The sequence below is a fragment of the Phyllostomus discolor genome, chromosome 1 (genome assembly GCF_004126475.2).
Source record: "Phyllostomus discolor isolate MPI-MPIP mPhyDis1 chromosome 1, mPhyDis1.pri.v3, whole genome shotgun sequence".
NCBI lineage: Eukaryota > Metazoa > Chordata > Mammalia > Chiroptera > Phyllostomidae > Phyllostomus > Phyllostomus discolor.
Window position 1 is genome coordinate 99,757,846 of NC_040903.2, and position 27,223 is coordinate 99,785,068.

The following is a 27,223-nucleotide window of genomic DNA, read 5'->3' on the forward strand; positions in this document are numbered from 1 at the left end:
TCTTTTGAGACATCAGCTGATAGTCTTATGGGAATTCTGTAGGTAACTAACTGCTTTTCTTCTGTTGTTTTTAAGATTCTGTCTTTTATCTTGTTTTTAATATTCTCTCTTTTATCTTTAACCTTTGGCACTTTAATTATGATGTGTGTTGGAGTGGGCCTGTCTATGTCCATCTTGTTTAGGACTCTCTGTGCTTCCTGGACTTGCATGTCTATTTCCTTCACCAAATCAGGGAAGTTTTCTTTCATTATTTTTTCAAATAGATTTCCAATTTCTTGTTCTTTCTCTTATCCTTCTGGCACTCCTATGATGGGAATGTTGGTTCACTTGAAATTGTCCCAGAGGCTTCTTATACTGTCCTCATTTTTTTTTAGATTCTTTTTTCTTCTTGTTGCTCTGATTGGTTGTTTTTATGGTTCTTTATGTTCCATATCATTGATTTGATTCTCAGCTTAATCCACTCTACTGTTTGTTTCCTGTAAGTCATGCATTTCAATTACTATATCCTTCAGTTCTGCCTGGCTCTTTTTTATGCTGTTGAAGTGCTCACTGAATTCCTTATAAGCAATGTTTTGAACTCTGCATCTGATAGATTGCTCATCTCCATTTTGTTTAGTTCTTTTTCTAGAGTTTTGATCTATTCTTTCATTTGGGCCATGTTTCTTTGTCTCATTTCAGCAATCTCCCTGTGTTTGTTTCTATGTATTAGGTAGAACTGCTTTTGACTCTGTGTCTTGGTAGTATGGCCTAATATAATAGGTGTCCTGTCGGGTTCGGTGGCACATCCTCCCCTTTCACCCAAGCTGGTCACTCAAGGTATGCCCTCATTATGGGTTGAGTACATCTTCCTCTTGTAGTTGAGCCTTGACTGCTGTTGGCAGGTCTATGGGAAGAATTTACCCAGGCCAGTCAGCTGCAAGGACTTGCTGTGACCACCTACCACCAACCTCTGCCCTCCATGGAGGATCAGCTGTGAAGGGGCAGGGTGGTAGTGTTTTGATGTGGTCTGTAGCTGTCCACTAGGTGTGCAGGGTCTGAGGTTTCCTGGGTGCTGCAAGTCAGGGTCAGCCACCACTTGTATTCTGACTGGTGCTATCCTGCATGAGCTATAAAGCAATCTGCAGATAGCTGCTACTTGTGCTGGGCTTGGAAGTTCCCACAGAGAGCCAAACTGTGATCCAAAGCTGCTAGTTTCAGGCCTGGGGCCACTTAGCCAGAGGTACAGGGCTGGGGACAGGGTCATAAGTTGGGTGGGGCAGAGCCTCAGGTAAACCCCAGGGCAGGGCAAACGGTGTTAGCCAGGTTGATGGAGTCTCAGATAGAACACCCACCTGCAGGCTCTGTGGATCTGTGGGGAGAGGGCTCAAAAAAGGCACAATGGCCTCTGCCCACCTTTCTGTCTGGGAGGAAGTTGTCCCCCAGCTCTCACCCTAATACCAGATACTTCAGTTCCTCCCCATAAGCCACTCATTCCTTTCAAGCTGCTACCCCAGTGGTGCTGGAGCTCAGAGGGAGTGAGTCTGAGTAAGTTTGGCACAGGCCCTTTAAGAGGAACTGCCAGAGAGTCCAGTAGTTTTTTTCACCAACCCCAAACCCGCTAGTTTTTACAGCCAGAAGTTATAGGGACTTCTCTTCCTGGTACTGCTACCCTGAACTGGGGAGCCTGGCATGATGCTGGGACCCCCCACTACCAAAATATCCCTCCCAAATTTTTATCCACCACACGTGAGTGTGGGACTTGCCCATTTCACATCTGTGTCTCCTACAAGTCTGGTTTGATGTAGTTTCTTTAGTTCCATAGTTATCTGATTTCTATTCAGCTCGATTTCTGATGGTTCTGAGTGATCTTCGATCTGTAGTTTAGTTGTGATTTTGATGTAGTTGTGCAAGGAGCCCAGGAGTGTTTACCTGTGCCTCCATCTTGATTGGAAGTTGTAAATAAAATCTTAAAAACTTTTGAGGGGGGGGAAACAGTATATTAAAAAACTCACAAACATATCCAAGAGGTATATTAGTTTCATTTATCAGGAAGAAAAAAAGAGAAATCTCTTCTCAAAGGTTTTGTTAGATTACATAACAAAGATTATTTATTAATTGAATAGAAACAAAAAAATATCAACAATATATATCATGTTGACCTGTAGTAATATTTTTCAAACAGAAAACTATGGATTTTTTCTGAGACCTGAGAGTGCTATAAGATTTTTTTAATTTTGTATTTTTATAAATATCCTAAATGAAATCAACTAAAACACATTCTGAATGACCTCCTTATGATGGTGTATCACCACATAATTTGCATTTATTTTAATGAGTACATTGGTACCACATTATACTTGATTGTCCAGGAGTAATAAGAAGTTTCTCCTGGGAAGTGATACATTTGCACACAGGGAAGGGCCAGAGCCGCCCTGGCTCTCTGCAAGAATGAAGGTGTAACAGAAGCTCAAAGGAAGAAAGAGAGCTGAGTCGTCCCGGGGTGACTCAAGCACCAAGGCCTGACAGCAGGCAGTCCCAGCCCACAGTGCAAGTGGGGTCTGGCTTCCATAAGGCTATCTGCATTTTATTAATTTTAGAGTTTTGTTTGTTTCTAATTCACAAATTTGGCTTGCTTTTATAATTGTTTAAATGTTATATGAATAAGAAATGTGTACCATTGGAAATGCATATTCCAATGACATCATTGAAAAGCAATTTTAATTAAAATCCACTGTTTACCCTTTAAAAACAGGTTCCCTATGTATTCTGAAGCACTTCCCTCGACCAAAGAACACTAATGGAAGAGACAACTGCGTCCAGTGAACATGGTGTGAAATCATGGATACGTAATCCAGGCAAATTTGACTCATGCTCATATCGACATATTTAATTTATTTGAATTTAGGAATTGAAATTACTAAAATATAACACACACCATAAAACAGCACTCTATGAAATTATCTTCTCATCTAAGTACCTACAAAAGGTATAAGTCTCCTGGGGAAATAGATTTTAAACTGGTGCCAATATTCAGAATTTTAGGATCTTCATCTCAGAAGAGATCAATTTATTCTAAGCATGATTTGCTTATTCTCAAGAGAAAAGGATGACTTTTGATGTGTATTGGTCTATGAAACCAGGTGAAGTTTAAACACTGCAAATGTAAAATAAAGGTGGCTACAGGAGAAGCGACAACAGTTATTGGAATGACAGCACCTCAGTGTATCTAGTATTTTCCAATACTGGTGTTTTTGTTGGTACCATATACAGGGTGGAGTAAAAGTAGGTTTACAGCTGTAGGTACACAAAACACAGAGGTTATTCTTATATTATTATTTATTAGCTATCGTATTATTTTCTATATGAACAACTGTAAACCTACTTTTGCCCTACCCAATAGTTAGTTCAGATATTAATCAGGAGCTTTGTCTGCATTTCTTGACTCTCTCCAGTCCCATGTCAGTGCTCCCTGCAAACCCCACCACAAGCCCTCCCTCCTGCAGCCTTCATTCCCTCCCTTCCTCCTTGCCCTACCCCTCCCCACCCCTGGACAGAGTGCAGTTTTGGAAGCAGGCTGATCACTGTTCTGAAAGAAAAGGAGTTAAATTGTGGGCAGGGTCACCATGCTCTTAGTTGAGTGAGTTTGATGTAAAGAAATCCAAACTGCCAGTTAGGAACCAGAGCCAAGGCCACAGTGCTGGCGATCCCGAAGACTCTTTCCCCAGGAGAGGACCACAGTGCCAGTTCTAAGGAAGGTGAAGAAGGTAGGCTATTCTGTCAAAAGAAGCACTAGACCTACATGAAGGTCTATTATGTATCTGTAAACTTTTTATACATCTATGAGTTTTTGTATTTGAAATATAATAATTTAATTTCATTGATTTTCCTTTTGTGAATGCTGAGTGTTTTAGAAATGGTATTAGTATTGGCATTTCCTTATTACGTGAAATACTAAAACAGCTGTGTTATGGTTTTGCTTCAAGACTGCTCTCCCTAACCTAGATGAATACGTATGAACTGACATGTGATTCTCTCCTGAGAGGCTGCTTGCCCTGGGCCATCCATTCCCCCAAAAAGAGTCTTATAAAACTAAAACTAGCAAAGTACTGGTGGGTCACATTTTAAGTGTTTTTGCTTGAAATGGGGATGCACTATGACCTTAGCTCATTTTTTTAAAGTATACGAAATAGGAGCAATGAACAAGTACATGGTACAGAACTGAATAACTGGGAATATCTTTTTCCTTTAAAAAAAAATCCAAATCAACATTTCCTAAATGTGACTGTGACTGCAGGCAGGAGGCATTGCACAAACACCTGCCATGCCAAGAAGTAAACCCAGGAGCCTCTGCCATAGAGCCTGCCGGCCACCAGGTGTTCCTGTACCCAATACAGGCCAACCTGGCTCCCTGCCGTCCCTGCATGCTGAGGCAAAAACAGTTGCCTCTTCTCACCACGCACAATACCGGTACTCAGAGGTAAAACACTGCCCTCACGTGGCAAGATGACTCTAGTTTTTATTTTTGAGGCATTTACTTCTTCTATCACTAACTTTCTCATTTATGCAGCCCTCTATGGGACCTACAAAGGCACTCATTCTGTGTTGTTTCATTTTTAAGGGGATGATGCAGTTTATTAATGGAAATAAAGAAGCCACTGCCACCTCTTCTTTAAAATGAGCAAAAACCAGCCACTTCAGAATGTCCTTTTGTGCTCTAGTCCTTTACATGTGTTATATCTCTTTGTAATTCCTTTCTCAATGCTGCCTCCACATTGAACACCCCACAGAGGCAGCCCCCATGTCCTTCACATGTCTCTATCCCCAGTGACTAGCAGGCAGGCGACATACACTGGGTACTAAGAAATGCTTACTGAAAAGTAGTTATTGAGGGCTTATTACGTGCCAAATAAAGCACTCTGCCAGGAATGCATTTCTATGCTTCCTCCTATTTAAGTCCCACAGTACGGTTATAATTCATATTTACAAATGAGGATGCCATGCCTAAAGACATTAAGTAACTTGCCTAGGGTTACATAGGTAGTAGGCCAGAGTGGAAAGTAGACAGAACCCAGTTCTTTTCAACTAAAGCATGTGCTCTGATCTACACATTATACTGCCTCAGCTACTACCAAGCTAAAAAACTGAACATGCAAACATCTATTTATTGTGGTATTTATACAATAAAATATTGTTCATCCATTAAAAACAAAACAAAAAGGAAATCCTGCCGTTTGAGACAACATAGGTGAATCTGGAGGTCATTATGCTAAGTGAAATACTATCACCCATATGTGGAATCAAAAAAAAACAATCTTATAGAAACAGAAGAATGGTGGTTTCCAGAGGCTAGAGGGTGGGCAGATGGGGAGATGTAGGTCAAGGGGTACAAGTTCTGTTGTAAGTTCTGAGGAGCTAATGTACAGCATGGTAACTACAGTTAATAATACTGTGTTGCATATTTTAAAGCTGCTAAGAGATAAATCTTAAAAGTTCTCATCACAAGAAAAAAACACCTGCAACTATGCAGGGTGACAATGGTAACTAGACTTCTTACGTGATCGTTGCACAGTGTACACACTGAGTCATTATACAGGTGTACAGTGTACAATGTACAGGTGTACATTGTAATGTACTAACGTAATGTTTTCTGTCAATTATACCTCAAAAGGGTGATTAAAAAACACAAATCTGTATATAAAATGGCTTTAGCAATTCAGGTTAAAATCCAAGATATCAAAAAATTTAAACTTCAATTTCTAATAGTATTGTACCTAATACAATAAAAAAGTTTCCCAGCAATCACAAAAGTTCACATAGTAATTTCACCTAACTTTCTATCTTTCTGTAATAACTTCCTTAGTTACTGAAGAGGAAATATGCATTTGGTATTCAAGACCTACATTTGCTTATTAAATGTTAAGAGAAAGAAACTATGAAAAGGTTGTAAAAGTTGCTCACTTAACCTCTATTCAAAAACTACAGTCATGATAATCTAGATTTTAACACCAGTAACTTTTCTTTTCAGTAAAAAGAATAGAATTAGGGTTCACTAGAATTATCCCATTCAGCATGAAGTCAGAGATTAGAAATCAGATGGCTTGGCTTTTGTGGCTAATTAAATTGGTGGAAAAACTGTTTAATTTCTCTGAGTCTCCATTTCCTCACCTAAAAACAAAGCAGTTGGCCTAAATAATTCATAAGGCTTATTTCAGCTCTTAATATTTCACTTTTCAATGAATAATAATTTGATAAAGATTGATAAAACAAAAAAGTTAATCTTTTTACAATTTCTAAATTAGCAGATGAATGCAGAGTTCATTGCTAGTCTCCATGTTAAAATTTCCGGTAAACCTATTTAGAGGACTCTAATCCACCTTTATTGAAAAGTATTTTCTTTTTTCAAGTTAATTATAAAATCCTATTAAAAACACAACAGAGCCCTGGTTGGTATGGCTCAGTGGATTGAGTGCTGGCCTGCAAAGCAAAGGGTTGCCAACTGGATTCCCAGTCAGGGCACATGCCTGGGTTGCAGACCAGGTCCCCAGTAGGGGGCGCTCAAGAGGCAACCGCACACAGATGTCTCTCTCCCTCTCTTTCTCCCTCCCTTCCTCTCTCTAAAAATAAATAAATAAAATATTTTTAAAAACTTATAAAAACACAATATTGTGTTTAACGTAAACAATCTACTATATGACAATGAAAATAATCTCGCTTAGTTAAATAAACCTAAATACCTTGCTTGTGGAGACCACTATTGACCTCCAAAAACCCTTCAAGGAAAATGTTGCCTAAATGTTGGCAATAAATCTGTTAAACTGTTAAGAGCTCACCTCAAATGTCTCTGTTGTGCATGGCTTCACTAAATATTATAATTAAATTATTGTTGTTTTCTGACGTAACTCAAATTTACACATATTTCACAGATGGGAGGATCCTAAAAAGCCTTGCATACATCTCAAGCCAGTGCAAAGTGAGCTCCTGCCAAGTCAAGGGTGGCAGGCAGGAATCTGCACACAGTTCCTTGGATGGCACTTCTAACATACAGTGAGAACTAGGTCAAGGCCATGTGACATTTTCACTCAAATAATCCTACATCAGAGGTGGCCTACAGGGTTCAGGCAGCTGAGTAAGATGACTGAAGTGGGATAGCTATTAGAAGATGATAATTAGCAAATGTCCCTTCCTTAACGTCAAAACAAAGCAGCAGTGAGGATTGTGGCACACCGATGCCTCATCTAAAGAGCCACTATTGAACTCCAGCCAGTTGGTGCCATCTGGGAAGACAGGTCATGTTGCCAGATCTTCCAAATTTCAAGAAAAGCTAAAAATTCATTTCATATGTCTTGACATTTCTTAACTGTGGTAAAAGACATATAACCAAGTTTACTATCTTTATCATTTTAAAATATATAATTCAGTAGTGCTAACTGCATTTGCATTATTGTTCAATAATCTACAAAACTTTTTCATCTTGAAAAACAGAAATTCTAAACTCATTATACAAAACCCCACGTCCCCTCCCCAAAAAACCCTGGCCACCACAATTCCACTTCCTATTTCTATGAGCTTGACTACTTTCAGATACCTTGATTTTTCTCATGTTGACAACTAACTAAAATGTTTACTATTCTGCATGTCTGCCTATTTATGACTCCTTATAATCATTTGTGATTACCCAAAGCACTTCAAAGTTTCAAGAATGCAAAAGCCAATGCAAAACACCGGTATGATACTAACACCAAAGTCAAGGACAAATTATAGGGCTCAGATGTGCTTTCCTATTCCTACTTACACTCTGAGAAAATACTAAAGCTGTAAGAAAAGCTTTACGAGGATTCTTACCATGCCTGCTTGATGCAAGAACCACATGAGGTAGTCTTCCTGAATGTCCACAAGACTGGAAATCTCAGGAATGTAAAATGTATCATATTCCACATGCTTCACCTTAAGATTTACCTGAGGAAAAACAAAATAAGGTCAACTAAAACCCAGACAACTGGAAAATGGCTTCCCAGAGAGCATCTCAGTAGGACACTGGCCCATTTGACCCTCCCATCTATTCAGCCTCGCCCCCACTGGCTCCGCTCACGGCTTACCTTATATAATTTCTCCAAGAGCTTGAGAGCTGCTGTAATGTAAGTGTTAAACAGTACAGGAATTAAGAATGTCTTTCTTCCTCTTAGTAGATAAACAACTGCACCTTTATAGAGGTTTACCAGCTTCATGAAATATTTTGGGCATACCTGAGACCACCAGTTATCTTTAGAAAGAAAGAAAAGACATATTTCAACATATAATCTTGATATTTATGTCTTAAGTATTTATCTTCTGTCTACTAGCTAAAAACTGCTCTAGCTAGAAAGTGAATATTAGTCTAAAATATATTTTTCTAAAATTGACTTTAAAAGAAACCATTAAAGCATTTCTGGAGAGAGCAGCAGCTATGTAAAAATCTTGGAAGTTTTTTTAATAAAGCTTGATCTGATTTTTTTCTCAAAGGCTCAATGAGAAGGCTAATCTAAAATTTCAGTCCCAAGGGTCCATGTGGACAAGATGCTAAGGCACATATGCGGGGCAGGAGCATTCATACATCCCAGTCCTTTCGGCCCTCTTCTCAGCCATCACTCCTAAACCCTGTGACAGGGACACCAATGCCCACAGGCCCCAGAACAGCACCAGTATGACAACCATCGCTTCTTTTCAAGAGGCATAATTAGTTGAAAAGCTACTATTTCTGCTTCTTACCAAATTGTGCTTTTTTGTAACCCAACAAAACAATATCATCGACTTCTACTTTGTCAGAAAAAAATTCAGCCATACTGAAATATTTAAAAGATTAAATAATATGATGTCTGAGACTTTTAAAAAATATTCCAGCAAAAACCAAAAAGATGGTGGTAGGAGAATAGATAAAACAAAACAAAGACAAAATGTTGATAATCATTAATTGATGAGTTCCTGTAGTGTTCTCTCTACTTTTGGGTATTCTTTTAAGTTTAAATTTCTATAATTAGAAGTTAAAAACAAATTCAGTATAAAACTGAATGGCTTTGATCACTTTGTGCCATTTTACCTGAAAAAATTAAAATAAAAAAAACTTTAAAGTTAAAAAGCAAGTACTATACTCCTTGATAGGTTGCCATCTCTTGACCTCACAATTTATTAGCACACCTGAGAAAATATGCTCTAAAGGGCTTTTGATCTTAAAAAATAATTAAGGGCTAACATATTACTATTGCTTCCATTATAATTTCTGTTTTTATATCTTCTACAAAAGTGGAAGCAATATAAGCCAGTATTCCATCCTCAGGAACACAGGTCTCTTTACTCATGGGGAGACCACACTCAAGCTCAAACATCCTACTTCTTATGGAATGCAGGTTACTGAGCTGCAGTGAACACCTAAAAAAAAAAATTACCAGGGGGGAAAAAAGGAAAAAGCCAGGAGACAGACTTTCTGCACTTGATTAGCAAAAGCAGCTCAGGCGCTACTCCCATGAGAGACACTCTCCAATTCACTGAGGAATAAAAGGTTCTTATCTCAGCAAAGTGTCCGTAGCCTGCAAAAATCAGTGTGGACTCAACTGTCCTAAAAAAGAAAAACAAAACAAACATTTGGTAAGTCTCCACTAGGTCATTTTCTTCCTCTCCTTCTCTGGAGACCTGTGTATTACCAAAACTGCTCATTTCACTCCCACCCCTTAAGTTAGGTATAGGAGTAAAAACAACAGATGGATATTAAATTTTGAGAGGCTATTAATTACTAGCAAGCATGGGAGAAGAAAAAAATAAAGTTGGATAATCTAACTTTGTGACTATTTAAAAATAAAGATTAGTCGGGCATAAATCATTTCAAATAACTGAAATAACGGTTGAATTTGTTCAAATTGCAAATATGGCTAGTTAGAAATTAACAGCATAGAAAAGTAGGTTAAATGTTAAGGATATTAAATGGCAACAAACAGATTCTTGGATAGCAAACCACCGAAAGCCACTAGTCAAACCAATTAAAATAAAAAGCACAAAACCACTAGTATTGAATTTGGCGAATTCACCTAATACTTTGCTAGGGTTTGTATCCAGCCGCAGAATGGCCATAGCCAGGGGAATAGTCAATGTTATGTAATACTTGGAATCCTGGAGTAGGGGAAACTCAGGTAGTATTAAATATATTCGCATAGCTTCAACATCTGGTGGTGAACTTGACAACTGAGGAATCAGGCAACTTTCAAAGCTGTTTAAGATCTGTATGAGAGAAAAGAGTATTGAGCAATTCAAGCATACATGAGACCTAGTTAGTTACCTTATCTCTAATTCATATGCTATTTGGCAGACTCTCAACTCTCACTCATTGTATGCACTGAGGACCTCCCGTGAGTCTAGGCATTCTGGATATGCCAGTGAAAAGGAAAGCCAGTGTCAGCACGCTGGAGGGGTGATTCCTTAGAAAGGGGTAGGCCAAAAAGAAAGCTGAAGGTAGGTCAAATTGCCAAGGTGAATATTTTAGAATTAAGATTTGTATAAGACTGTTGTCTTTCATCTTTTTGTATCCCTTGAAAGTTGAATTACTGCAGTAAAAAAAATGCATTTTTAAACATGCACTTTGTCAATGTAAAGCACACACCTGTTCTAGAATCATGGAATGCTGAGAGTTCATTAACTTCTCAAATAACACTCTAGTTGAGTTCAGGTCAATCCCAGGGATTTTGGGACTAGTTTTAAAATGTTCATCAATTCTAAACAAACAAAACAAAAACAAAGTGCATAAGTAAAACAAAGCAAACACTTTCACAGGAATTATAAATAGGTAACCAAAACAGTTTATCCATACTGACCACATTTAAATTTGCCCTGGAAGACAATATGCATAAAAATAGTACACTTTGGAGAAGCTGGACAGAATAAACCTTTCTAGAATTCCTTTTACAAGATATTCTCAAAAATTTTAAGTCTTTTTTCCTTCAAGTCAAAGTACAAGGATCATTATTTCAATCTGAGGCCATCTTAAAGCTTATAAGCAGTGTTATTTCCCTGATTTATTCTTGTGGGGGTTTTTTGTGGGGGTTGTTTTTTTTTTGCCTTTTTTGGTAACTGTAGTATGCTGAACAAGCTGTGGATTCTGTGCCCAGATGCAATAAATAAATAAATAAATAAATAAATCTCCTGTGGAAACTGACCCACTCATCAACAAGTAGCAAGTAGAATCTCCTTGTTTAAAGCCTTTCTTAAAGGTTTTTTTTTTCCCTAAAACAGATCTACAACAAATGCAAAGTTAATGTCTCAGTTAACACAAGAGATACAATTACATTCACCCAGGGAGTAATTTTTACTGCTACTGGTTTTTAACTTCCTACCAACTAATCATTTTTCCAAACTTAAAGTCTTAGCCTTTCAGAGACTTAAAGAATATCTCATAAATGTCCACTCTTGAACATACATACCTCATCTATGAATTATAAAAGAACTAGCTATTTGCAAAGCAGGCTTCTGTTTATGAGTAACACACACGTTCATCTTAACACCCTGTGACAGCAATGTTTTAATTTATGAAAACATAAGTAGAGTTTGTAACTTTTTAAAAAAATCATAGTTAATATGTATTGGAACCTAAATTGTCAAATCAAGAGAAGATGCTTAGGCTTTACTGGGTCTTCACTGTTGTTTTTCCAAATATAAATCTGCCCAAACCATAAAAATTAATTTTGGTATCCCATACGTAACCTTCCATGTGCTTAGGTGTAATTTTGCTATGCTGTTAAGAAAAACAAAATACAAAAAAAGACAGTATTTTATTTATATATATTTATGCTTCATAAAACTGGTCTTCATTTTAATTGGTATCTTATAATGCATTCTGTATAAGCTTGAGGAACAGGACTATTGAAATAGCACTGTTGTCAGTTTAAGGGGAAAAAAAAAGCTTTATCCAGAACCTGGTATAATCCATGATACTAAGGACGGTAACCTAACAAATCTGGCCAAGAGCCACTCCCAACCTTCATAAAAGCTGTCCTTCTAGAACCAGGTTTCTCAGCCTTGGTGCTATTGGTTTTTGAGGCTGGATAATTCTTTGTTAAGAATTGTGAGCTGTTTAGCAGCATCCCTAGCCTTTGCCTAATAGGTGCCAGTAATATACCCTTCCCCACTGTAACCAAAAACATCACCAGACATTACCAAATATCCTGAGGAAGCAAAATCAGCCTAGTTGAGAATCACTGTTCTAAACGACCCAAATCAGCACAATCCAGAATACTTTTCCCTAAAGGGAAAGTAAATAATTTAGCTTTCTCTATCTCACTGAAAAGAGTTTCTGAAATGATCTCTTGCAACTGAGTGGGATGCAACCCAGTTTGGGTGGGATGCATGAGTGGGGTTCATATACAGAAATGATGTCTAAGGCTTTGTGGGATTCTGAGGGATAGTCAAAACTTGGGATCACCAAAAACCAAAACCCATAACAAGGCCCTTTTGCTGCATCAGATTCCTCAAGGGGACATCTGCAGAAAGGATAAGGCCAAGCCAAAAAACACTCTTTCCTACCTGGGACCTCAGCCCAAATGTAATTTCTGAGTGACCTGGGCTGGACCTAAGTCCAAGAAGCCCTGAAGTCTCCTCAGACCTTCCCCCTAAGCTTATTTTGAGGAGAAAAAAAAAAATCTGATGGGATAGAAAACCAAAGAAAGCAAGGAGATTATTTAGAGAATTAAGAATTCAAGAATAATTGCTGCACACATGGTAGGAGTAGCAACATTTTAGAATACCCTGAAAAATCATACTTTTGATTACACCAACTCCTTCTGAGATACAGCCTCTCTCTTTGCTAATCTGCTTCTCTGCCAGCCAGGCATGAATCAGCATGGCCCTTCCTGAGGTCCTCTCATTCATCGGTACTAGGCATTCCAATTTCTGCACAAGTCATGGGCTCATCCACTGAAAAAAGGCCAACCACCATCAAAGAGAACAGAAGTCTTCCACTGGCCTTTGCTGACTAAGTATCTGCATCACATGTGGATATTTTTTAAGACTTGAAGTCACTTACTTTTTTTCGAGAAAACTTCCATTCCAACAGGCTGTAGAAGATAATATCTGAACAATACCACTGTTTAGAGAGAAAAAGGGAGAGAAGCCTCTAATAATTACAAATAGATAGTTAAGCATCAGCAATAGACTAGATATCTATTCTAGGGTTTCATTAATAGCAGCTCTTTTTTTTAATAAACTTTTTTCTTTTATTGATTCTAGAAAGGGAAAGGGAGAGAGGGAGAGAAGCATCAATGTGAGAGAGAAACATTGATTGGTTCCCTTCTGCACCTGCCCCCACTAGGCACTGAACCTGCAACCCAAGCATATGCCCTTACGAAATCAAACCTGAGACATTTTGATTTGTGGGACAATACCCAACCAACTGAGCCACACCTGCTAAGGCTATTAGCAGCCCTTTCTTAGCCAGGTAGAGCCTTGGAAAATATACATACATTTGCTTTAAAAAAAACATTGTGTCACATCTCAAAGTGGACAAGAGTTTAAATTTTCCATAAGTCATGTTAAAATTAAAAGAGAGTATAAAAGAAGAGTATAAATAAAAGAAGAAAAACTTTTGCACCTGCCAAGACCTTGAACATTCTTCTACCACCAACCATCTAAGACATTCACAAAATAAACACAAACACAAAATAAAACCAAAACAGAGAACCAAAACCTAGATTATACAGGTTCTGGGAAAATAGCTAGTTTCTGAGGATCCACAGTGAAATTACATGTCAGGAGCCCTGTACCCTCTTATTCAATATAAGGAAAGGGAAGGAATGAAACAAATACATAGTTGAGGAGGCTATTTCAGTCACATCTCTTAATCATAGAATCTGGATCAGGAAAGATCATTTTATAAACAAGGAAACTGGGAACTAGCGAAGTGTCATGGTTTCAGCAGAGTGAGTCTACAGTCCCAGCCCCCTTCAACAGTGAGTCCGATTCCTTCGCTCCTGCCACCTTGCAGCCTGAACTCCTCAGCAGAGACACCTATTTTGAGGACAGCCGTGAGCTGCTCTAGGGCCCTCCCAATGATCCCCCAATGTGCCCCAAAGTTCATACCCTGGTCAAGTCCCCCACTACAATCCATGTCATAAGGCTAGGTATATTACACACAATTATGGGAATGACCACTGCTTAGTGATTCATTGCTTCCCAAGAATGAGACACTCTGCTGAAAAATAGCAATGCTAAGGAAAATCAATGAAAATATTTTTAAATGTGCAGGAAAATATTCTCCTTTAATAATAAACTAAAATTGTCCTGGCTAGTGTGGCTCAGCTGGTTGAAGTGTCATCCAATAAACCAAAAGGTCACAGGTTGAATTCCTGGTCAGGGCACATGCCTAGGTTGCAGTTCAGTTCCCAGTCGAGGCACATATGAGAGACAACCAATCGATGTTCTCTCTCACATCAATGTTTCTCTCCCTCTTTCTCCCTCCTTTCCCCTCTCTCTAAAATCAATAAGCATGTCTTTGGGTGAGGAAGGATGGATGGATGGGTGGATGGGTGGGTGGATGGATAAATAAATAAATAAATAAATAAGATAAAAAGCCTCAATAGTTTTTACTATATTTTTTCCCTCTACTTGACAATGAATTACCATCTTGACGAATCATTTTGAATGTGAAAATGTACAAATTATTCCAATTCGGTAAGATATGGAGCCAACACTAGCAGCTGTCTTAGATTTGGGATGCTTTGAAACATGCATATAAAGAAACTCTTGGGGTCAAACAACACAGTATCAATGAGTTTTCTTAGGAGAAAAGCCAATTCAGACCTTCAGCAGGACTTTAGGATCTGAATGAACAAGGCAGGTTGACGAGTACAGTCCTGGAAGAATGGAGGGAGGAACAACCTGTTATGTTATTTGGGGTAAGGGCACCAAATCCTAAATAAATATGTGTAAAAAATGATTCCCTAAAATGTAAAACACCATTTATATTCACAATCTCAATATGGAAATAAGGAAAACCACTAAGCTAGAAGATTCCACTACACTTTGAGAAAAATAAAATGAAAGAAAAAAAGTAGTCACATACTTGATTGTATTTGCATTGTTGTGTTCTGAGAGTTTTTGCCTCCAAACTGCTATGGTTTCATCGTTTATTAAACTGGTGTAATGTGCTTGGTTCACAGTCCTAAAGTCAACAGCAGGAGAATAATTCTGGAAAATTAAATATAACAGAAAAAAATGAGAAATTATGTAGGATGGACCTTCTCTCCTTTCTTTCTGACACATTCTCTATTTTGTGTTTCACTTACTACAGGAGCTGGGGAGCACCGCCCAGATGCCCCCAACCTTCAGAACAGGGTGGGGGGCACTCACTCTCCCTGCTGCTGAAAGTATAAGCTCCTGACACCTCCCAGCTGAACTGCTCTCCAGAAATTGCTTCACTCCTTTGCATCCAGTGGCAGTGAGAGGTGTGGTACAAAGGCCCAGCCCCCTATCCTCAATTCAGTCCTAGCTAAAGGGCCACCCCAACCTCAAAGCTCCCCACAGATTGGCTGGGGACTCAGTTCCACTGATGGCAGTCCAACTTCTCCCTCTGCCCAATGCTGCCTCCTTCATCTCTAAGTAGATGTTGTTCTACAGTGTACTCCCCCAAAACTTTCTGAACATAAACGTCAGTCTCAAAGTCTGTTTCCCACAGAAACCAACTTAATAAAACTTTTCCAGACTTCTTTCCCCTCTGCTTTGAACCACTCTACCATCAAGGCTTTTAAGGTATTAATCGTTGTCATATCTATTCACTAAAGTCCAACAAAATATATTATTTAAAAATTTGTTATAATCTATAGTGCAAAGAATCTATAAAAATGTAATGCATCTTAATTTCTTGCTCCAAGTATATAGCTATAAATTTATAAGACAGGTGGCAAGCCCTGGCTGGTGTGGCTCAGTGGATTGAGTGCCAGCCTATGAACAAAAGGGTTGCCTGTTCGATTCCCAGTAAGGGCACATGCCTGGGTTATGGGCCAGATCCCCAGTATGGGGCAAGCGAGAGGAACCACACATTGCTGTCTCTCTCCCTCTCTTTCTCCCTCCCTTCCCTTCTCTTTAAAAAATAAATAAATAAAATCTTTAAAAAAGAAAAAGAGCAGTGGCAAAAAGACAAGTCAATAATGACTTTAAACATTCCAAATGCTGCTCAGCACTGTACATTCTTTATTCAGTGAAATTTTAAAAATATAAGCACTTTTATTTTCTAAAATTTCTTTTTTACTGATTTTCCCCAAATCCTGTTCTTGATCTAGAATTGTGAAAAAGTTGAAAGTGCTTTATGCCTCCTATATTTGTCAGTAGAAAAGAGCAAAAAGGTAATATTAGAGCATCAATTTATAAAATGTTCATTTTTTTCTCCTTTGTATCTACACACAAAAAAACACAACTTTCAAAATAAATTTTCTTGGTTTTTCCCATAGTCATGAGTTAAGGTATCATTATAAAGGAAAAGAAGGGCATGTAACAAATTAGAGATGCTTGCCTAAGTTTTTGATCATCTGGTTCTATATAATTATTTTACTAAAATGGCCCTAGACATCTATTGAGAGAGCAAAAGACATCTTGAATTACACAGAGAAAAATCCTAAGAGAAAGTAGACATTTGCGCATACACAAATACACCATGGTTTGAAAACCACTGTTGTTATGTAAGTTTTAATTAATTCTCCAATTTGAGGGGCAGTTAAACAGAGATTTCAACATGTACTTATAATAAAATATAGACATGCAATTATTTTCTCATTCTTTTACTGCATGTCTACTCGTTAAACCACAGATGCCTTAAGTGAAGTACAATTTCAGAATTACCTAAAGACCAAGAAAAAGGATCAACTTTCTTGCAATCAATGTCTTCTAATTACATAGGGGCCAAAAAGAAAAAAATGGTCAAGAACAGTTTCTCTCAACTTTGGCCACGCTTTGAATCACCACAGCATTCACAAATCTTGGAAGCCAACTCATACTCTAGACCAACTAAGTCAGAATCTCTAGAGGCATCAGCAGTTTTTTAAGGCCCCCAGGTGATTTCAATGGGCAACCAAGGTTGAGAATAACTGTTCCGGGAAAAAGGGTTATGTCACCTAGAGGGCTCTGAGACAGAAGACAGACAGACCTTCAGACACACACACACACACATACACACACCCCAACCACACTCCCTCTTCGGGCCTATCTAGAGAACAAGACAAAAGAAAAACAAGCAGCTAGGGTTTAACACTCACTAAATCAACAAGACCTAGAACCAAATATAGCAAAGGCCTGGCACTAATGAATAAGTCAGCATTTTATACAAAAATGGAGCCTGTTACTACACAGATGCTTTTTCTTGGTTCTTTAATTGATTCTTCACGTGATATAGTAACAGGGTAACGTGATTTGATCGTTCTCTGTATCTAAACAAAAATCTATGGTTAATAGCTTAAGTAAAAGTATACAGGTTTCAGTTTTTTAAAAAAGAGCAACACCTTCCTAACTAATGTTTTCTTTTTTTTTTCTCTGTTATCTTACATTTATAATACATACCACTTTTAACAGGTGTTTAAACGTTAACTTGCCCTATTTCACTAACACTATCCTACACTACTTCCTTTTCACCAGTGTTTTCTTTACCAGTCCAGTGTTAACTACAGTAAGTCTAAAATTGAACCAGCTTTTCTCCTCCCTGTCTGCTTGAGGATAGGCAGCTGCCATCACGTACAACCCAGTAAACATCCAGGCTGGGAAGCTCAGGACCAGCACATCCTTCACCCTGGGAAGGCAACAGCATGTAAGCCAGAAATTCAGGAAAAACTAGCCAAAATGTACAAGATGACGACAGATGGCATCTTTGTATCTGGATTTGGGACCCATTTTGGTGGTGGTAAGATAACTGACTTTGGCATGATTTATGATTCCTTACATTAGGCAAGGAAAAATGAACCCAAACATGGACTTGCAAGACGTGGCCTGTGTGAGAAGAAGACCTGAAGAAAACAGCAAAAGGAATGCAAGAACAGAAGGAAGAAAGTCAGGGAACTGCAAAGGCCAGTGTTGGTGCTGGCAAGGAGTAAAGATTCTCCAGTGACTTTAGCTGTAGTGGTTGTGCAGATTTTTCATGAGAGGATTAATAAACTAAAAACTTCTTAAAAAACCCAACTACATAAAGGGTGGTGCAAAAGTTGGTTTACAGTTGTGAGTACCTGAAACACGGAGTTTATTCTTACATTATTATTTATTAATTATGGTACTATTTCCCATACAAACAACTGTAAACCTACTGTTACCCCATCCCATATGTCAGCTACCATATTTATAAATGGAAGGAAACTAAGCCTTATGTTGAATCACACAGGAAAAATATTATTGGATATTTTGGATAATATTACTCAAGTCAGTTTCTTAGGAAAAATGGATGCTTCAAACCCTACTATTTGTGGACAAAATGTTATTAACCTGCAGAGATTCAGTGCTCTTCATCCTTCGCTTTATTGGCTTCTTGAAGAAACACAGAATAATCTCAGCTTTCCTCACGATTTCTCTGTGAAGCACTAAAGCTGGGCCTAAAATGGGTCTCAAGCCAGAGTTCCAAGTCACCCAGATGGCAACACTAGACAGAAGCTCCTCCAGGCAGCTGACCTGGGAAATAGCTGTCAGTTTTGTCTGTCCAACCTGCAGCCTGAGGCTCCACCACAGTCTTTTCTACCAAAAACAGAGAATTATACTGACTAGAAGGTAAGAACGTTTCAAATTGATGGCAAAATATCAGACTGCTGTGAAGAATCTCCAGGGCTGAAAGGGCCCCTTGTCTCCACAGTTCTTCATTTTATTCCCAATCAGTTAGAAATCCTTTATCACAATGGACCTTCTCCGCTCCTCCAGGATAGGATAAGGATCCATGCATCACATATGTTTGGTCTTCCCTAAATGCTTGTTTAGTAAAAGCGGGGTGGGCAAGAGAGAAAGCACTAGGGTAGAAGAGATGGGGGAAGGCACAAAACAACTCTGTAGTGCTGGTTTCAGGCTGATTTTCCTCATCCAGGAACAGAGCAATGAGTTAAAGCACTGTTGCAGGTACCTGGGCCATATTACCTTCAAAATACAGGGTCTGACACAAATAATGCCCCTTTTTATTACAAAGCCTTTTATTACAAAATCATAAGCATGTAATTCTGTAACATTACAATATCATACTCAAGCACACCATATGAGATTATAGGAGAAATGGTCAAATTAAAACTATAAATTATTACACCCATATTATTACCTTACCAACCACATTCAAGCAGGCCTTACTTCTGCTGGACCCTGTACTAGAATGTCATTCTTCCTGACTTACTCACTACAGTGATGCAGGAGACAGTACAAGGGAAATTTTAGTGTGGCACAATGAGCAGATTATAAATGAGAAAGGATACCTGAATACTGGGGTATCTCTTCTATATTTAGTATATACTCAATCACATCAAAAAAAACCCTACTAAGTTCCAAACATCTAGCATTTTCACTACTTCAGGCGGAAGGAAAGAAATGGGAAGTCGAATAATGCCAAAGTAAGTATGAGCTCTCTGGGTCTCCTTAAATGTCTTTTGGAACAGATGTAGATATAAAAATTTTAAATTATAATGGAATTCTATGATTAAAATACCAGAAGAAAATATTGGCACTTCAAGAAAGCAAACTGAAGCTAAATTCCTCAAGGTCTAATTTTCTTATTTTAATAAGATAAAATTGGTAAAAACCAAAAAAACAAAAAAAAAAAAACCAAAGAGTGACATATTGCTTGTGTAGTTATTTACTTATTTTTCCATGTAATTATTTATTAAAATAAATACTGCTTCGCCATCATTCAACCCCCAAAATAACAGTCAAAAGAAAATTTTACCTCATATTTGGAGCAAAGTACAAAAGTTTGGTCTCCTCCAGAGAAGATCTGCTTAACAATATGATATTTAAAGCGATCTGTCAAAAAAATTTTCAACAGCATATTTTTCAATAATTAAAGTTTTTCCTTGATCCCTTTCCTAATATTCTTCACGACGGTTTCCTATACATTTTAATTATGTCAGAGAAATAAAAGCCTTGTCTCCTGGCTCTTTGCCCAGGACTGTTTCTATTTCAATTAAAAATAAATACATCCAATGGTAGCTTCCATTCCCAGCTGACCTCTGCCCCCACCCCAAAAGCCAGCTGATCATAACCTCGTTTCTATTTTTCATTCTAACTGTCATGCCACCAACCTGCAATTTCAAACAGTTTCTACTATAAACAGTAACACATGCCTGACAAATAATTCAACACTGAATGTGGTGATCTCTACTTCCTTCAGGATAAAACTTGCTGTAAGGACCTGCATGTCCTACTCCCTGCTTTATCTCCCATCACACTGTGTGCATGGTGGTACTCTAAAACCATCACCTTGCTTTTATTTCTAACATAATACCATGGTATTTCACACCTCTGTGCCTTTTCCTTCTACCACCGCCAGTACACACTGTGTCCGCATGAATGGTGCCTCCTAGAGCATTAAGTGGAACAGTGCTCCTAGAATTGTGTGATTCCTGTACTCCTGTACCATGGCCCACCCGCTCCCTGTCCTCTACCTGGCTAACTCCACATCATCCTTGAAGGCCAGCTCAAACTCCCCACAACCAGAATTCTACTTGCTGCCTTCTTCTGTGCTCCCATATCACCATGAAGGTTCCTAACACCACAGCATTTACCATAAGAAACTGAAAATCTACCTACTTATGTTATAGAAATCATTTTGGCAAACATCATAGCACAAATTTATGATCGCATAAGTTAGGTTCTAATTAAACTTCAACAATATGTGGCTTCAAATTAACCTATAAAAAACACTTGAGTGTTTCAAGTTGGTACATTACTTAAATACATGCGTTCCTAGCATAAGTACAGTACCTTGAGAAAAAGAAATTTACAAATAATGGCAGAAAGGACACCAAGCCATTCTTTCACTTTTAGGAACATCACCAAGACAAAAATCTTGTTTATTTTATATTTTAAGTTCTACATTTCTTAGATACTCATATATTCATTCCTCAAATATTTACTGAGTGAGAAATTTGTGCCAGGCCCTGTGCTACACGCTAGGTTTATAAAGAGGAAAAAAATTCAGTCCCTGTCCTTAAGCTATTTATAATCCAGTAGAGAACTTATGATTGTTGTTTCAAAAAAAATCCTTATCAAGTCATTAGTGTACCACTTTATAGTCTTCAAATCAAAATTAATTATTAATTTATGCTTCTTTTAATGACTCTCCAGCTCCATTTCAGCCTCTGGATTTATTCATACTGAGTGACTATCTTACTTTGGAATCCAATGAAATGGATATTGTGCCATTTATTTTTTAAGGAAAGAAAAAGATGGCATACAAAGCAATTGTGTCATGTTATAACCAAAATACTAATAGCAAAGGGAAGCAACACAGTACAAGCATTAAGACCACAGGCTTTAGAATGAGGCAGACTTGGGTTTAAATCCTGCTCCAGAATCTATGTGATCTTGGGCAAGTTATTTAACTTCCTTAAGACTCAGTTTCCTCATCTCCAGCATAAGGATAATAACTACTAGTTCTTGAAGTTATTCTGAGTGCTTAGCATACTAACGGAACTTGGTTAAGCATTCAATAAACATTAACTTCCATTATTAGTAACAATAATAATTAAAATGTATACAATACCACCAAAGTCCCTGGGGCCAAAAGAACATTTTCTAATTTATTATGATCTCAACTATAGATCCTCGTGCAGTTAGTACTCAAATATTTGTTGATCGATATTAAAAATAAACACTTCATATTCATTCTCTCCAAAACACTTCGAGAAAAAAATAGAAACATGTTCTCTAAACAAAGGTCTTTATCATTTAAAATATCATTAAATTCCAATGAAGATCACTCTTACCAGCTCTGGCTGAAAGCTGGCCACTATGGGCAGCCCAGTAACCTTTCACGGGAGATGGGCACTTAACGTTACAAGTGTGTCCAGTTCCTAATTGACCTCTCGCTCCACAACCGAATGCATAGATAAGTCCAGAAGAAGGCACAAAGGCTAGGGTGTGTTGTCTGGGGGGAAGTAATGACATTTAAAACAATTACTGAATACAGATATACACTCAGACACTGACCTTTTTTAAATATAAATGTATCTCATTATTTATTTAGATGTCTAAGTTCCTGCATTAGATTTTCACAAGCCGGTGAATACTCACAAATTATTTCTCCCCCAGAACTATAACCACTCATTTCCAGACAGCATAAATACATGGTTGAACTAACATTAATACCTACCACTTTATCAATTACATAATAAAACAAATTATCAAGTATCCAAATATTTAGTTATACAGCTCAAAATGCGTATAAAATATTAGATATCTGCTCAATTCATTAGCAGACATTAGCTTCAATTCACTAGCTTCTTTTTTCAAGAGAGGATGGGAAGGAAAAAAATCACACTTCAAACAAATATAAGTTGGTAAACTTCAGAAGGTTTGAAAAAATACAAGAATTTCAAAACTTTTATGATTAAGAATTGTCTTAGCAACAACAAAGCATCTCTACCTTTAAAAAATATGTACTAAAGAACATATTTTATATTTCTACACAAGACAAAGGCAATACTTTACTGAAAATACTGAATAGCCCCCTCCCATTCTTTTCTCAGGCCCTCCCTATAAGTGGCACCCCAAGTGCAAACATTAAAAGTAACTGTAAGGCTTTTTGTCTGGAGACATTAAAGGCAGGCTCCCACACAATGTAGATTTTTACAATGGAGGCTTCCCATAATAGCACAAAGTGAGATTTAGAGGAAGACATTAAATAATAATTAAGAGTTGCTACAAAAATCAAAAAGTTGAGCAAACCTGATGCACATGTGTGTGAATGTAAGAGATGTAAACATAAAGTGCGCAGGCAAATAACCATACACACCCCACTTTCTATGTCTGAAATGGCCGGAGGGCTAAACCACACAAGGCCCACAGCATTCACGGTTCCTGAGATTTTAGTTCTGTATGATACTAAAAATATCCAAGTATTGTGCTGGGTATTTCGGCACCTATTCTTTCTAAATCTTATATGTTGATAAGATTCTGGCATGGAATAGATTTAAAGACATAACTCAATACTGCATGATTTCAGGAAAACTCAACTGGTACAAATAATAAGCACATTTTAAATGCTGAACAGTAACAATCTTTTGCTAAGTGTCAAAATAGGTTGATCATAACCCAAACGCAGAAGATGCAATTCTATCAAACTTGTGGCCTGGTAAACTGCTTGCTTTTCAAAGCTTTTCAAAGCCATATTCCTATGGAAGCTTTGGATATATGCTTAAGACTCTGACTTTTAATGTTCACATGTGAGCAAAGCAATTCCTAAGTGTGCCCCTAGAAAGCCTCCACCATGTTTCTATGTGATTCTTTTGGCAGTGGCTGGCTCTCCATAATATGATCCTTCTCTGACACTCTAGGTCATGGGGAAGACGGCCAGACTTGGAAAGCGCTGGATGGCTTGCTGCATTTGGCCTCTAGGGGAGGGAAGAAGCAGGGTGGACCAGGCAAAGTTTCCTAGAAGTTTTCCAAAGCTCTCTTACTTTTCTTTCTTTAGGTCTTCCCTACTGCCTGTTACTCTTTATCCCAAAAGAAGCCTAATGTCCCTATGTTGCTCCATTTACCTAAAGCCCTTCCTTGCCACACCCTGCTCAGATCCAACTCTCTCCAAACTTTCACCATAGGTGTGCATGCAGCTAAGGTTTCTTAAAATAATGGTGGTTAGGTTTAACCCCATATTCTCCATCACTACAAAGACAAGATCCATTTCTGGGCATAACAGATACTAGGAAGCTCTTAGGAACACTCACCTGCCACAAGCAATCTGAGTTACTTCACTGCCCATCAGTTCTAGAACTCTTCTTGGATTAACCTCATCATTCATGGAATCATGTCCAAGTTGCCCGCAGGAACCAGCACCAAAGGTAAACACACCTCCACTCTAACAAGGAACAAAACACCACATGACTGCACTGTGTCACTGTGTTAGAGTACACTCCTCTAAAACCCTCATATACAAAATTCGTATTACAATAGGCTGTACAAGAACACTATGCTCACTTGACACTTGGCCAAAATCACTTCCTTGGAATGTTCATTAAATTAAAAAAATAATAAAAAAGGAACTTAAGATTCCATCTTTTTGGAATAAAGACAGCACTGCTCAAAGGAATGTGTGCTATCTGTAAATTTTAAAAGTTGTTTAAAAGAGCAATGATGTGTTAGGAAGCAAAACAAACAAACAAAAAAAGAAATAGGAGAAATGAGATGAATGCATGATCATTCGTATATAAAAAGTAACTACTCTAAAAATTCCTTGGTAAATTAGATATATTTTAACAACTATATGTGAACAAATGCTAAGACATTTTATTAAAGTGAATCTATAACAGTTTCTTCAACCCAAAAATAATTTTCACTCTCTCTAGATGTGACTCTTTTTTTAGTACATTTTATTGATTATGCTATTACAGTTGTCCCATCTTTTTCTTCCCTTTATCCCCCTTCACCCAGTAACCCCCATTCCCTCCAGCAATCCCCTCCCTTAGCTCATGTCCATGGGTCACACACAGAAGTTCTTTGGCTTCTCCATTTCCTATACTATTCTTAACCTCCCTCTATCTCTTTTGTAACTACCAATTATGCTTCTTTTCCCTGTATCCTTTCCCCCATTCTACCCCTCCTGTCCCCCTGCTCCTAACCCTCCATGTGATCTCCATTTCTGTGATTCTGTTCCTGTTCTAGTTGTTTGCTTAGTTTTTGTTTTTTAGGTTCAGTTGTTGATAGTCATGAGTTTGTTGTTATTTTAGTGTTCAGTTTTGGTCTTCTTTTTCTTAGATAAATCCCTTTAACATTTCATATAATAAGGGCTTGGTGATGATGAACTCTTTTAACTTGACCTTATCTGGGAAGCACTTTATCTGCCCTTATACATTCTAAACCATAACTTTGCTGAATAGAGTAATATTGGATGTAGGTCCTTGCCTTTCATGACTTGGAATACTTCTTTCCAGCCCCTTCTTGCCTGCAAGATTTCTTTTGAGAAATCAGCTGATGGTCTTATGGGAACACCTTTGTAGGTAACTGTCTCCTTTTCTCTTGCTGTTTTTAAGCTTCTCTCCTGATCTTTAATCTTGGCTAATGTAATTATGATGTGCCTTGGTGTGTGCTTCCTTGAGTTCAACTTCTTTGGGATTCTCTGGACTTCCTGGAAGTCTATTTCCTTTGCCAGACTGGGGAAGTTCTCCTTCATTATTCTTTCGAATAAGTTTTCAATTTCTTGATTTTCCTCTCTCCTTCTGGTACCTCTATGATTCAGATGTTGGAACATTTAAAGTTGTCCCACAAGTTCCTATGCCTCTCCTCATTTTTTTGAATTCTTGTTTCTTCATTCTGTTCTGGTTGAATATTTATTTCTCCATTCACTGTTGGTTCCCTGTATATTTTTCTTTATCTCATTTTGTATAGCCTTCACTTCTTCCTTTATATTGTGACCATACGCAATCATTTCTCTGAGCATCCTTATTACCAGTGTTTTGAACTCTGCATCTGATAGGCTATTTTCTGGTCATTTAGTTCTTTTTCTGGAGTTCTGATCTGTTCTTTGATTTAGGCCATATTTCTTTATCTGGGTGCACCTGTGACATTGTAAGGGGCATAGCCTTAGATGTTCACCAAGGCAGGGCAACCCCAATTCACCATGCTGTGGTGTTGTCTGTGGGGGAGGGGTCAGAGAGAGAACAATGCCACTTTTTAGGCTCTTACCTCGCTTTTAGTCACTTCCTCCACTTCCCACAAGCAAACTGCATCCTTTTGATGCTGATTCCTGGGTGGGTAGGCCCCTCCAACGGATTCTCCTGTGATACTGGCAGTCTCTCCCACCACTGCAACCTCCACAGGTTTTTACAGTCAGAGGTTCTGAAGCTTTCTCTTCCCAGAGTTGGAACCCTGGACTGCACAGTCTGTCTCATTCCCTAATTGTTCCTCCTGGTTTATCCAAAAGTGAATGTGGAACCGCCTGTCTGCCAGCTGCCACCTTGCCAGCCCGGTCCCAGCCAGTGCCTTGCTGTGCATCCTCTCCACCCCAGCTGCCCATCTCCACCCCTCCTACCAATCTGGATGAACGTTTCTTCTTTAACTCCTTGGTTGTTTGACTTCCATACTGTTCAATTTTCTGGAAGTTCTGGTTGTTTTTTGTTTTTAAATTGGTTGTTATCCTTCTCTTCATTGTGTGAGGAAGAGAAGAGTATCTACCTACACCTGCACCTTTGAAAGTTGGATGTAACTCTTTTAGAAGCAAAAGAAATAGGCTGATAATTTTAAAATATGAATTACATTGCACTTTCTACATATTCAGATGACTAGTTTTAAAGAAACCCAGAATGTTGTTACATATACTATATTTTAAGATTATATAAATTGAACTATTTTCAAATAACATCACTACTCTCTCTCAAAAACACTATCAAAAATAATCAGTGATAATCATCCATATCATACCTAGCACCAAAGTGTCATAGAACAAACCAGAATACTCCAGAGTCCCTTACTTTTGTGAGGACTGCTGTGTGTTCTTCTCCACAACTAATATAGACAACTTTTTGTGTTCGTAAGAGTTTCACATGGCAAGGAGACTCTCGATCTAGAATAAGATCAATATCAGAATGTCACTATCATTTGCCCTTGTGATGAAATATACATACCAATCTTACCACAAATTTTGGTTCCCCCTAGAGAGCTGACTCCCATATTCAACTTCTTGCCCACATCTCCATTTGGATGTCCGGCAGACATATCATTTTTAATATATCTAAAACCTAATCTATGGTTTTCCCCACACTCCCCACCTCCGCCCACCCACCTCCCCACCACCCTGCCATACATACAGAGTCTTTCTCTTTTCATAAATGGTAACTTTATCCTTCCAGTTTTTCCTCTCTTTATTTCAAACCACACATCCAACAGTGAATAAAACCAACTGGTCCCATCTTCAAAACAGATACAAAACCCGGCTTGACTCCCACTGCCTCCAAATTGGTCATCCAGCTTCCCCCAGACCCACTGTAGCCAAAGCCAAGAGAAATCACTCCTCTCCTCAAAGCCCTCATGTCTTCCTCTTTCACTGTGAGAAAAAGCCAAAACCCTGCCCCTGCCCTAC

The 27,223-nt window shown here is 38.2% G+C and overlaps 1 protein-coding gene across 5 annotated transcripts in view; it reads right to left on the reverse strand.

Moving 5' to 3' along the window:
• HERC3 (HECT and RLD domain containing E3 ubiquitin protein ligase 3) overlaps positions 1-27,223 on the reverse strand; it is a 110,913-nt gene that overhangs the window by 41,453 nt on the left and 42,237 nt on the right. For all 5 annotated transcript variants that reach the window (XM_036026629.1, XM_028505440.2, XM_036026613.1 and 2 more), the window contains exons 7-16: positions 26,616-26,707; positions 23,877-24,007; positions 21,918-22,078; positions 19,877-19,953; positions 15,053-15,177; positions 13,019-13,078; positions 10,604-10,715; positions 10,035-10,224; positions 8,076-8,239; positions 7,822-7,935 (exon numbers count right to left, since the gene is read on the reverse strand). In XM_036026629.1, coding sequence (XP_035882522.1) covers positions 7,822-7,935; positions 8,076-8,239; positions 10,035-10,224; positions 10,604-10,715; positions 13,019-13,078; positions 15,053-15,177; positions 19,877-19,953; positions 21,918-22,078; positions 23,877-24,007; positions 26,616-26,707 — 1,226 coding nt within the window. The remainder of the gene's footprint in view (positions 1-7,821; positions 7,936-8,075; positions 8,240-10,034; positions 10,225-10,603; positions 10,716-13,018; positions 13,079-15,052; positions 15,178-19,876; positions 19,954-21,917; positions 22,079-23,876; positions 24,008-26,615; positions 26,708-27,223) is intronic.